At 34.5% G+C, this 13,197-nt stretch overlaps 2 protein-coding genes across 4 annotated transcripts; one reads left to right on the plus strand and one right to left on the minus strand.

Annotated features, from left to right (window-relative positions):
• The first annotated feature begins 2,221 nt into the window (after window positions 1-2,221).
• Window positions 2,222-4,240, plus strand: LOC133318399 (protein NRT1/ PTR FAMILY 5.2-like). Of its 3 annotated transcripts, XM_061520390.1 has the most exons (4): window positions 2,227-2,299; window positions 2,584-3,513; window positions 3,643-3,770; window positions 3,865-4,240. In XM_061520390.1, the coding sequence occupies exons 2-4, from the start codon at window positions 3,379-3,381 to the stop codon at window positions 4,238-4,240; spliced, it is 639 nt and encodes a 212-aa protein (XP_061376374.1). In that variant the 5' UTR covers window positions 2,227-2,299; window positions 2,584-3,378. The 3 variants fall into 3 exon arrangements, with proteins under 3 accessions (XP_061376373.1, XP_061376374.1, XP_061376372.1); XM_061520389.1 differs by having other exon boundaries at window positions 2,222-2,299; window positions 3,135-3,770; XM_061520388.1 differs by having other exon boundaries at window positions 2,584-3,770.
• A 4,178-nt stretch (window positions 4,241-8,418) lies between these two features.
• LOC133318401 (probable glutathione S-transferase) lies at window positions 8,419-9,363 on the minus strand. Its single transcript, XM_061520392.1, has 2 exons — window positions 8,998-9,363; window positions 8,419-8,914 (listed from the first exon to the last, which is right to left on the minus strand). The coding sequence occupies exons 1-2, from the start codon at window positions 9,316-9,318 to the stop codon at window positions 8,576-8,578; spliced, it is 660 nt and encodes a 219-aa protein (XP_061376376.1). The 5' UTR covers window positions 9,319-9,363; the 3' UTR covers window positions 8,419-8,575.
• Between the last annotated feature and the right edge of the window lie 3,834 nt (window positions 9,364-13,197).

Below are 13,197 nucleotides of genomic sequence, written 5' to 3' on the forward strand. Positions count from 1 at the left end.
GCATTCTCCATCACCTCCTGATCCCATGCAAGGGAATCTAAATCCAGCACCTACTCTAGTACATAGAACTGAAGAGCCCAGTTGTGATTTGGGGCCCCGAAGTGAAGAAACAACTCAACCTGAGTCTCATCGTCCAGCACGAACACGACGGACACCATCATACTTGAATGACTACAACTGTAATATGATCACAACACATACACCACCACCTGCTCTCACCTCTTCCACTTCTACCTCAGGTATGCGGTACCCTATTGCAAACTATGTAACCACTAACAAATTTTCTTCAAAACATCGCATGTTTGTTGCTGCTATTGACACAGGAACTGAACCTCGCTCATTTAAAGAAGCTATGGCAAATGTCGAATGGCGTCAAGCCATGGCACAAGAGATCCAAGCCCTAGAAGAAAATCATACATGGGCTATCACCGAGTTACCAGCTGGGAAGCATGCTCTTCCATGTAAATGGGTCTATAAAATTAAATATCACTCAAATGGCAGCGTCGAGCGTTACAAAGCCCGATTAGTAATCGCAGGCAATCACCAAATTCCAGGCGAGGATTTCACTGAGACTTATGCTCCAGTAGCGAAAATGGTGAGTGTTAGAACTTTACTCTCGGTTGCAGCAGCAAAAGGTTGGTATTTACATCAAATGGATGTTCATAACGCGTTCCTTAACGGCGATCTTGATGAAGAAGTGTACATGCGCATCCCAGCTGGCTTTAATCAAGGGCAAGGAAGCAAAGTATGTCGCCTACAAAAGTCCTTATATGGTTTGCGACAGTCTCCCAGAAATTGGTTTGCAAAACTAAGCACTTCTCTTGTCCAATATGGTTTTATTCAATCTGCAGCAGATCACACTTTATTCACTTTGCAGCGTGGTCCTTGTTTCTTAGCCATTTTGATCTACGTTGACGATTTGGTGTTGGCAGGGAATGATTCACAGGCATGTCAAGAGGCTAAAGCTTATCTTAACAAATGCTTCAAAATTAAGGATTTGGGCCAGTTGAAATATTTTTTAGGCATCGAAGTTGCTCGTCATGATGACGGTATTTTCTTGTGTCAACGTAAATACGCGTTGGATATTCTCAAAGAAACTGGTTTGTTGGATTGTAAACCAGTTCAGTTCCCAATTGAACAAAATCATCGTTTGGCTCTAGATGATGGTCCTGCCTATGGTGATCCGGGACGTTATAGACGAATTGTGGGTAAGCTAGTCTATCTTACAATAACTCGGCCTGATTTAAGCTATGCCGTGCATATTCTCTCCCAGTTCTTGCAAGCTCCGAAGGAAGTGCATTATGAAGCTGCTATCAGAGTATTACGATACCTCAAAATGAATCCTGGCCAAGGAATTCTCCTTCCTTCCAAGAGTGATCTCAAAATTCATGCTTTTTGTGACTCCGATTGGGCCAGCTGTTCTTTAACTCGTAGGTCAGTTTCTGGGTTCTTTATTATGCTTGGAAATTCACCTATCTCATGGAAAACAAAGAAGCAGCTCACCATCTCACGCTCCTCGGCAGAAGCTGAATACCGCTCCATGGCAACCACCACGGCTGAATTAGTTTGGTTGAAGTCCTTTCTTGCATCTCTTAATGTTTTTCATGATGATCCAATGGAGTTGTGTTGTGACAATCAAGCGGCTCTACACATTGCAGCCAACCCTGTGTTTCATGAGCGCACCAAACACATTGAAATTGACTGCCACTTTGTCCGGGAACGATTGTTATCCAAGACTATCCGTACTATTTTTGTTCGATCTCAGTTCCAACTTGCGGATATTTTCACAAAGGCACTTGGACGCGCTTCCTTTATGGCTTTCCTTCCCAAGTTAGGCATTTCATATCTTCATGCTCCAACTTGAGGGGGAGTGTTGGAATAGAAGATTCGATCTGATCTGATTGTTATTAGTTGTAGATTGGTTGTTATCTTAGTTTGTTAGGATACCTTTTTCCTTGCTTATTTTGTTATCTGATGTATTCTAGGATAGTAGCATCTTAGCTTTTGCATATATTTAGGAAGTAGTTGCACCCATCAGGAATAGCCGTAGGCCTATTTATTTGTATTCATGTTCACTTCATACGATAGAGAATTAATGGAAACAATTTCCTTTTGTACAATTTATCACATAGGCTATTGCAGTGTTTCTTCCCACCTTCCCATTCAAATTTTGGCGATTTTGTTGCTGCGTTCTGCTGACGTGATTCCTACTCAATATACCGAGTCGAATCGTGTTAACTCGGGGAGTTTCAAAGAGGAACGGAGCAGAGGCTCAAGTGCACCCCGGCGCTTCCAGAAGGTTCGCCTTATCATTCTTCTACCACACTTCATACTGTTAATCAATGCATTGAGTGAAATACTAAAACATGTTAATCATTAATCATCTTCATGCATTGCAATTAGAGTTCTTTTCTTTGTTATTCTCTTTATTTATGTATTTTACATGTTTGATGAAATTCCTGTTCTAGCGTTTCTTCTTATTTTTTGTTAATGTAAAGAATGAAGATGCTCCTTAAGTTTATAGCTGCTGAGATTTTGAAATTTATTTTGATGTTAGTTTTTTTGTTGATTATTCTTTCCCAGGTTGGAGATTTTGGATTATCAAAATCTCCCCCATTTCATTATTTTTAATTTTTATTTTTAATTATGAAAGAGGAGATTCCACCATTTGATTCCCACCTGATATGTTTTGTTCTACCATTTACGTAAGATATTTCGTGCTTTTTATCTTCTTTTGTGAATTTCTTTATTAGTGGATTTTTATCAAAGCTTGTACAATGTTATTTATTTTAAGCTTTTATGTTGTTGGCTCCTTAGCTCTCAGATGCTAAGATACGTTGCACTATAAGATTTTGAAAATGGGATTAAGTGCTACCAGAGTGCACTCAGGGTTGATGCAAGGCACTATAACGCCTGGTATGGACTTGGAATGATATATCTTCACCAAGAGAAGTTTGAGCTCTCTGAACATCATTTTCGTATGGCTTTCCAAATCAACCCACGATCTTCTGTTATATTGTCATACCTTGGAACTGCTTTGCAATCTTTAAAGGTTTATCTCTTGCTGCATTAATTGTAGTAGTACAAATACAAAATAGAACTGCATTAGTCTTTTGCTTGTGTTTTGTATCCAGGGTTATAAAATTTTGCTTCTATGAGTTGTCAAAGAAGTAAGGAAGCGTTGACCATAATGGAGAAGGCTATTTTAGCGGATAAGAAAAGTCCACTTCCCATGTATCAAAAGGCCAACATACTCATTAGCCTGGAAAATTTTGACGAGGCTCTGGAATTCCTGGAAGAGCTTAAGGAATTAAAATTTTTGTAGAATTGTGCATCATTGTAGTGGGCACAGGGGGAATCAAGCCCAATATTTCTACTATGGGTGCAGACCAATTTGATGAGTTTGAGCCTAAAGAGAGATCCCATAAGCTTTCCTTCTTCAATTGGTGGTTCTTTAGCATTTTCTTTGGTACCCTTTTCTCCAACACTTTCTTGGTTTACATACAGGACAAAGTGAGTTGGACCGTTGGATATGCCCTTCCAACCCTTGGGCTTGCTGTTTTAGTATTGGTGTTTCTGCTAAGATCTTCATTTTATAGGCACAAATTGCCTTCAGGTAGCCCTATAACAAGGATCCTTCAGGTACTTGTGGCTGCTGGAAGGAAGTGGAAGGTACATGTCCTAGATGATCCAAAAGAGCTACATGAGCTCAACATGGAAGACTATGCAAGTAACGGGAGAAACAGAATTGATCACAGCTCTGCATTAAGGTTAAAGTCTAATTACTTTTAACCACTTATGTCACTGAAATTTGGCATGAATCATTTTCATTTGCATAAATCTCACTCCCTTTTCTACTTTCAGTTTCCTTGACAAAGCAGCTATCAAGACTGGACAAACTTCATCATGGATGCTTTGTACAGTGACCCAAGTTGAGGAAACCAAGCAAATGATAAAAATGATACCTATTTTGATTACAACAATTATTCCAAGCACCTTGATAGTTCAAGCGAGCACACTCTTCATCAAACAAGGCACCACGCTAAACAGGAGAATGGGACCCCATTTTGAAATCCCTCCTGCATCTCTTACATCATTTATAACTATCTTCATGCTGTTAAGCATTGTACCCTATGATCGGCTTTTTGTTCCTGCTATCCGACGCTACACAAAGAATCCCAGAGGGATCACAATGCTGCAGAGACTTGGAATTGGAATTAAAAATTTATTAGTTTGTTGATGACCACTTTAGAAGACATTAAAACTTCTGGTTGTTGTCATTTCTTTATTTCTTTATTTTTCCTAGGTGACTTGGGAGCTTCTTATTCTTTTCGAACAGGCTGCCATTAAGAAATTGCATATACCCGATGAGTTAGAAGACTACCTCTGAAGTGCAAGATTTGAATATTTGTTCATAATGATTTGCTTTCGGCTAATCGTGTGTAAAAGCATACAAATGCTTGAGGAGTATCCATTGATGGAGCCATGATCTCTAGAAATGACTTGAGTTTTGTAGGATATTGACATGGGTTAAAGCCATAAATTCTTAGTTGTTCACAGTACTTTTGTGTATTATTTTAACTATAAAAATATCCCATTAAAAAGAAAAGGTTTGGCACTCTGGTGAAGGTCCAATCCATGATATTAATTTACAGTAGTTATAATTTGAAAACTAAGATTTTTGGCTCGTGGGGTTATATAATTTTTTGGCTCGTGTGAGATGTTTAATATGTGGGCTTTTTGGTCCTATGGACTTTTTGGCCTTAACCCGTATGAGCTAGGGCCTAACGAGTCGGGCTGGCTCATTTTGATGGCTCTACCGACAGTTTTGTTGATGGATAAGGCTATTTTTGTCTTAAAATTAAAACATATGCTTAATTATTACCATTTAAAAGTGTAAAGGTGTTAATTGATTGAATTGAAACTATAAGGTGATTTTTTTGAATGAACAGTTAATTAGGAGGTGGTTCTATATAATTTACCCTTAAAATATTGAATGAGAGGAATTTTAATTTAAGAAATTATTTTTAACCTCTCCAGACTCGTTATTGATCTATTAATAAAATATTCATGTGAAGATACATGTATAAAGGGGCGTTTGCTACAGGAGAAATTTTTATTTGTCCGAGAATTTTAATTTTTAAAAATATGATTTTTACATTCAGTTTACAATAATATTTGAAAATTTAAAATTTAGAAAAATTCAGTTTCTCAGAAATCCGACCAAATACCGTGTACCAAACGGCCCCTAAATACTATGAATTTCATTGAATTGTACTTGAATAATTTTAAACTAGCGGCTTTGATTACCACCCCCAATCCCCATTCCCAACGGAACTGATTTTTTTTTTTTTTCACAACCAGTTCTGCTCCCCTCCCCGAACGGAACTGGTTTTTCCTTCTCTTATTTTTTTTTTTTTTTTTTGAGTTTTGTGTTGAAAAAAAAAAAAAAAAAAAAAAAACTTGCAACTACTTTCTCTCTCTTTGCAACTCAAGTAACCTGATGCAGTATGTACCTCTTCTATAAATTTTTTGCAGATCCGGACTTGTACATAGAAGCTGGCACCATGTCTCCCTTTGAGCATGGAGAGGTTTTTGTCCTTGATGATGGCAGAGATGAATACCTCTTAAGCATAATGGAATACATATTTTGATGATGACAGAAGGTTTACAAAAAGTTTCAAATTAAGTTGGAGTTTGAAGATACAAGTGATTAGGTATTTTTAGATATTTTGTTACACACAATATTATATCATATAGTATCTTCCTAAGCTCCAATGCATATCATTGCATTTCATACATTTAATTTGAGTTTAAATAATAATGATTAGTTTTGTTTGTTATGGTTAAGATTTAAAATTTAAAACAATTAAATGAGTATTAAAGGTTTAGTTAAAATTAAAAACTAAATCAATTAGATATTTAATATAAATAAAATAAAAAGGACGTTACCTTTTCAATTTGAGTTTAAGGAAAGCTGACGGTAAAGCAATTAAAGTAGCTTTATACAATTGAAATGGAAAAATTCTAATCAGGTCACCATGTCACGTGAAATTAGCTTTATATATAATAGTTTGCTTTATTTTTTTTGGTAACAGTCTTCGCCTCTTGTTATCATCCGTACAAAATTTTCTTTGAAAGCACACTGAGTTCATTACCTTGAAAATAGCGATATTCTTCCTCCAGAGTGCAGAGCACATTTTTCTTTTCTATAACCGATTTGACAATACTCACTCATCTTGATTTCTTGACTATTTTTCATCTTCTGAAAGAAAAATATTAGTTTTGTCAATACACATCGATTTCCTTTCTTTCACTTTATCATTGAAGCACAGCGAAAGAACTTTCCAAGAAATTCATCTTCTTCTCTCTTGCATCTTCGTTTGAAAACTTTGGGTTTTGGAGAAATCTATTTGGGGCAAAAAGTGGTGGACATCAAGTATCTGGCTCAACCGATTTGGATGAAGATTTATTTTTCTGAGAAATAAATCTACATACTTAAAGATCTGTTCGAAGGTGTGGGTATACGAAAGATAAAAATTCAGGTTTGGTAATACATAAGAATTTGGGGCTTCATTTTGGTAAATTCTAATCAACTCATATTCTTGGTTAATATTTCTATTTGAACCCTATATTCTGAAATCTTGAAGAATTTTGGTTAAGCATGTTAAATCTGAATTTCTGGTTTCATTGAGGCATATTGTGTTTAATTCAGATTTTCTTGTGGTTACGTGTTAGAAGATTAATCTAGAATTAATTCTGATTTTATGTGAAATTTTGAGATAAATTTCAAATCTGATTTTTCATGTTATAATTGTGATATTTACTGTTTAAATCAGATTTATTGGTACTCATTGATTAGAAAAAAAATTGTGAAATATCCAAGCTCCTTTGTGCATTAATTTTAGAGATTTTAATACATATGTCATTGGATTAATTTTCTGCATATGGCATAAATTTGTGGAGCTTAGTTTGATATTACTGTGATATATTTGGTGTGATAGGACACTGTAATTTTGGTTTATTTCACTTGTTACAATTCTGAAAATTCTGTATTGATTGTTAAAGTGGAGTAGTTGCGTGCTGTAAATCTGTTGTGGGTGCAACCGAGTGGGTTGGCGATCTTGTGCTTGGCTTGAGAGTGTGTCTCAAGGCTTGGAGCCTCAAGAATCCACTAGGGAGAGTGGAGGTCTTGTGTGAGAGGAGTTGGTGAACTCCTTAGGTTCGGCTTGAGAGTATTCTCTGAGCTTGGAGCAGTGTAGGCACTAGGAAGATTTTTGATATTTTGTTTGATTGCATGTGTGACACGTGTTTGTAAAACTGGTACACTTGTGATAAATAAAATATCTGCAGCTACTTCAGTCTGGACGTAGCACCCTACTTATTAGTGGGTATGAACCAGGATATATCGTGTGCCTCTTGTCTCTCATTTAATTTCTGAATATTTTGTTTAGAGACTGACAGTTACACTAATTCTATTATAATTGCTGCGTTTATACTCTATAATTGCTAAGGTACGCTTTCTATTACTACATTGTTCTTAGCATTGCGAAAAACTATTTTGGGCATATAGGGATTGAAGAAAAATTGTGTAATTGTTTACTGAATTCAAAAAGATTTTGAAAAAGTTGAGAACACCTATTCATCCCCCCTCTAGGTGTTCCGTAAGCGTCCCGTGTAAGAAGCCACTTGCCCAACAAGAGAGGTTTTGTTTCTTTTTTTCTTTTCATATTTATACTTGTGCATGCTTGAATTTCCATATTTCTAGGGGAGGGGGGGAATTGGTTGAAAAAAAAAAGAGTTGCGCTGGGGATGTGAAATGAAGTTATTTTAATGATTTCTCATCAATATGCTCGGTTGTAAAATGAAGTTATTGGAATAGATTGATTTTGCTAGAGCATTCATAACTTGTCATTTGTTAGCGCGCGTGTGCCAAGCAGGAAACACATGACCATGACAAGGAATAACAATTGAAGTATAGAAATTAATATATCTGGGCATAGACTATGTTTAGGATTACAAATTAGTTACCCATTTATAGGTATGTTATACTCTCTCTGTTCATTTTCTTTTATTTATGTCAATTGATACAATCCAAAGTTTGAGAGTTGAAGTTATGAAACTGTCACAATTGTCATTATCTCAGCTTTTTATGTAATAATAAATGACCACGTCTTTTATATAGAGCACCATCTATCATCTACGTTTCTAATCAGGATAATTGAAACAGAACAGATATGAGTTCTAATCATGTTTGACCTCTGGTTTTATGCCCAATAGACACCACCGCAGAGAGAGATAGGACTACAGAAATGAAGTAAAGTTTAAGAACAATTCTTCAATTCTCTTGCAACAAAAATCCAATAGTACACCCATTTAGGCAACTTATCAGCTTGATTCAATCAGTTGAAAAATCAGGCAACAACACACAACACTACTTTTTAATTCCGAAACTGAAATAGCGGATACCCAATTGAAAACATAACAAGTTTATGCTCACTACAAGATGATTGTTCAGCAGGAAAATTATGGAAACTAGTTATGATTCTTATGAATCCTACCTCTCAAATGGATTCTACTTTGAAGCAGAAGCTTTGAAAAAGGCAAACAGTTCATCTCTGGGAGGCAGGCCTTCCTTGATCACAGGGTGATTCACAAACTCTTGACTCCATTTATAGAGTTTGGGAAATTTCTCAATGGTAAACAACTCCAACCCTGCAATTTCTTGTAATATATCAACCCAATACCCAATGAAATTTGCAGCAATATCTACTAATCCTATGGTCTCTCCTCCAAAGAACTTCTTGTTCTGTAGTTCATCTTGCAATATCTTCAAAGCTTCCAAGGCTTCCTCCACAGCTTTCTCACGCCCCTTCTCATCACACCAACAAGCATTCCATATAGGTGGCAAGATCTAAACCAAAAAAATAAACAAATAATTAAAAATTCTACTCTAAATAGAATAAAAACATTGGAAGAACAAAACAAGACACTAACCTTGTCATCAAGGGTCTTTGACCAAAAACGAGCCAAGGCTCTCTCATAAGGGTCTTGTGGCAAAAAGGGGTTGTTTTTCCATGCCTCGTCTATGTATTCAAGAATGACAAGGGACTCAGCTATTGGTTTTCCGTTGTGAACCAGAACTGGGACCTTCTTGTAAACGGGGTTGTAATTGAGAAGGTCAACACTCTTGTTGGCTAGATCTTCCTCCGAGTATTTGTATGGAACTCCTTTGAGTTTCAGAGCAAGATCTATTCTGTTGCTAAATGGGCTTGCCCATTTTCCCAATAGCTTTACTTCTTCATGCTCTGAAGCCATTGTTAGTGGTTGGTTTGAGCTCAAAACTGAACTGTGTAGCAACCTAATGTGATTGTTAGTTTATGAGTTTTGTTTAATATCTTTTGGTCTTTATAGAGCACAAGGATTACTCACAACACCCCCACGAAGTTAGAATTTGGAGTTTGTTTTGTTCCTAGTTGTGATGTTTTCGGTCAACTTTGGGGGGTTGGTGGGTAGGTAGCTTCCTCGAAGCTCGTAATATAATATATCTATAACTGTGTACAAGAAAATGTATTTATATATACATCTATAACTATTATAACATCCTCATTCCTAGAAATAACTCATGAAATGGGAATTTTTTGGATTGCGAGAAAACTTTTTTGGCTTCACTAATCTAATCACTACTCTAGGGGCGTTCGGTACAAGAAAAAAAAAAATTAGTCGAAAATTTCAATTTTCAAAAATATGATTTTTACTTTCAGTTTATGATAATATTCGTAAATTTAAAATTTAGAAAAATTTAATTTTCTGAGATTCTTGAAGAATCCCGCGTACCAAACACCCCATAGTAGTTTCTTAGGTCGGTTTGTCTATTTTTATTTATTTCTGTTTTCATTTTCATTTTTTTTGTAATCATTTCTGTTTTGATTTTTACATGGATTTTAGTTGGTTAACATGGCTTCATATAACATTTTATATATTTAAACTTAAAATAATAAAATAATTTTCAAAATATGATTTGAACCAACATTCATTAATGAGTAAACTATTTTTGGTTGAATAAATAAAAAACTATATTTAAACCATTATATGAAGTTCAAACCGATTTAATCAAGGTAGAACATAAATTTATAATGGGCTTTATTACTGTCAAGTAACAGTGAAATAAAACTCTCTTATGCACTTACATCAATAAGTGAGCTGCTCTCTCTCTCTCAATCTCACCCGGTGGATCCTGCTTTTGATTGAGTGTGAAAGAAAAAAATTATTTTCCTGTTACTTGAGAGCAATAAAATCCATTTATAATTAGGGAGAAATTTTTTTATCACTTGAGTTAATAATTATTGAGTAGCTTACGAAGATTACCTCTCTTTATTAATAGGAATGAATTATATCAAGGCAACATAACTAGGACACTCATTTATTATAAATATAGAGACACTAAGTTCAGGTATGATCATCTTCTCATTAATACTTGAACCCTTGAATAATTATTAATTTGATCGTTGGAGTGCCATGCAAATACTTTACCCAATCTCTCCAAGCTACTCCAAAAGTATAAGTTCCAACCCAAACATCTCCTCAACCAACCAAACATCATGCAGGTAGAGTATGCTCAAACCCGATTCTCGCGTAGCCAACTCAATCATATAATGGGTAATAGTTTTCTTATGTTGTAGAAGATATGTATTATCTTCTACACACTCATTGGTGCAGGTGGGGTCCATTTTTAGGGGAAGAGAGAGAAAAAGTAAAGTGGGACCTATTTTGAGTTTGTGTGTGTAGGAGATAGATTATATTTTATGCAACATAAGAGTAATAAATCCCATCATATAACCCAATAAATGTTGGATGTGTGTGATCCAATCCAATAGTTATGGGACTGATTACTAACATATAAAAAAAACGAGTAAACACCCTTTTTAGTCCTTGTCAATATTTACGAAGTCTTTTTTAGTCCCTGACAATAAAAAAGGACCAAATTGGTCCCTGAAATTACAAAAAAAGGGTCATGTTAGTCCTTAGGTCAACTCCCAAATATGTAGAGTGACCCTTTTCTTGTACTTTCAGAGACCAAAAAAGAACTAAAAAAGGTGTTTACTCTAAAAAAACAGTCAAGTTAGAGACATTCTTGCAAATATTTTATTATCTGATTTACATAAGTGTGTATGTGGCAGCAATTAAATGATTATAATTTTAATCAGACATCAAATGAAGTTCCGGGGTGTGCTCATATGATCATTAGGGACCTAGCTGGAGTAGGCCGTAGGCCTGCCAAGGCAGTGCTTGTGTTAGGGCTCTGGTGCAGCGTTGTTGCGTTTAAGTTAGTTTTTTGTTGTTTAAATTCCCCATATTTCAAAAAAAGAAATTAAGTTTCATTTTACGCATATCAGAAAAAAAATTAAACCTCATAAGCAAAATGTTCAGCATCATTAAATTCCCTTTATTTCGTCTATCTATATATTTTAATCATTTCCTTTTTATTTAATATTTAAGCAAAATGTTTGAGAAGATAATTTTGTGCAAGTAGGTTTTTTCCCTAACTTTATTTAGTTCAGCATCATCTTTTTTTTTTCCTAGCATACTGTATATATATGGAGTATATTTAAAGCATAAGAAACAATCAAATCCTAAAGTAAATTTTTTTTTGGATTAATATTTTTCATGTTATATAGGAGATAAATTTTATCTTCTACACACACATAAAAATATGTGGAATTCATATGGATCCACGTGAGAAGAAAAGATAGAAAAAAAAAATATGAATCTCACACACTTTTATATGTACGTATATCTTTTACAACATAAGAAACAATAAACTCATTTTTTTTGGTATTAATAATTTGTTTTATATGAATGAACATATTTTCTTGTGAAAAATACAAACTTTTTAATTTTGATTGTAATCAATATTATATTCCACAAGGATTTAGAAGAAGAAAATATAAAAAATAATAATAATTAGTGGACGGTTCGAAATGTCCAACCCAATTAATGGAAGCTGGGATGTCAATCTACAGGACGAAGTTAAAGATGTCTGGTATGGAATGGATCAGAATTTTGCAGGTACTGCTGCTCTATAAGGGAGGAATGTGAAGAATTATTAGTGAAATTCCTTTGTATTGGGTAATATAAGTAGGAAAAACTATTCTTACGAGAATAATTTTTCTTTTTACAATCATTCGATAATAATATTATTTTTTTTTGGATAGTAGAATCTATAAATTTGTCTCTATGATATAAAATAATTTTTTTTTAATATAAAATTAATAAAACCCATATAAATAAGGGGAAGTCATAACAATTGAAGGGAGAGTGTTTATAATGGGCCCTGCAAGTATTGGTGGTGAGACAGTGGGCTCAATGACATAGTAGATGGTAGTGGTTATGTGTGTAGAAGTAGAAGAGAGATATAAAATTATAATGGACCTGATGAGGAAGAGCTACCCAAGTGACGAGGCAAGGCCCAACAGTCCGAAACATGTGTATATATATTGCTTATAGATATGATTGTATGTGACTTGTAAAACAATATCAAATTTTTGTGTCGTCGTGCTGTTGATGTCGATTAGGTCATTTGACACAAATCAAGCATACCATTATTATGTTAAGTTAGTTTGAGTTAAATTTTTTTTCTTAATTTAATATAATCTGGCAAAACTTTGATTGGATTAATTTTTATTTTTAAACCTAACCCAATTACAGCTTTATGCAATTTTTAATGTAAAGTTTCTCAACTTGTTAAATGAAATTGGATAAGACTCCTCATTCTTTGTGTGTATGTATGGGTTCAAAACTTCCACTCTGCTAAAGATCCTTTATGCCTTTATTTACCTTTTGTAATAAAAATTAAATTATTACCGTGAGATTGACAAAAATTGACGGTGATTAATTTAATAGTAAGAGTAGTAAAAATTTTCAGTTGTAAGTCTAATCGGTCCCAAAAATCAAATGCATTGATAGTTTGAAAATCACACGCTCTTAATAAATTAGGTATAATTTATTACAAAATGTGTAAGAGCTCAATATCCATTTCACTTTGATATTCAAATTTCAAAAAATAGTAGAAACCACCATTTCTTCTTATTCACCTGTTTCACATCATTGAACCAATGTATTGGCCAAGTTATTCCAACTTACCAAAAATAAAAAAATAAAAAATACCTTATCCAAATGAGCCAATAAATGAGCATC

This window comes from Gastrolobium bilobum, unplaced genomic scaffold, assembly GCF_033153095.1.
Source record: "Gastrolobium bilobum isolate Gb01-03AN ecotype WA unplaced genomic scaffold, APGP_CSIRO_Gbil_v1 utg53169, whole genome shotgun sequence".
Classification (NCBI taxonomy): Eukaryota; Viridiplantae; Streptophyta; class Magnoliopsida; order Fabales; family Fabaceae; genus Gastrolobium; species Gastrolobium bilobum.

What these genes read in the sequence shown, in the direction of transcription:
- LOC133318399 (XM_061520389.1), top strand. Translation starts at nt 3,379, where the DNA reads ATGGGTGCAGACCAATTTGATGAGTTTGAGCCTAAAGAGAGATCCCAT. An exon ending in GATCACAGCTCTGCATTAAG is followed by an intron (nt 3,771 to 3,864) that starts GTTAAAGTCTAA and finishes TTCTACTTTCAG; the next exon opens with TTTCCTTGACAAAGCAGCTA.
- LOC133318401 (XM_061520392.1), bottom strand. Translation starts at nt 9,318, where the DNA reads ATGGCTTCAGAGCATGAAGAAGTAAAGCTATTGGGAAAATGGGCAAGC. An exon ending in CAAAGACCCTTGATGACAAG is followed by an intron (nt 8,915 to 8,997) that starts GTTAGTGTCTTG and finishes TTTTTGGTTTAG; the next exon opens with ATCTTGCCACCTATATGGAA.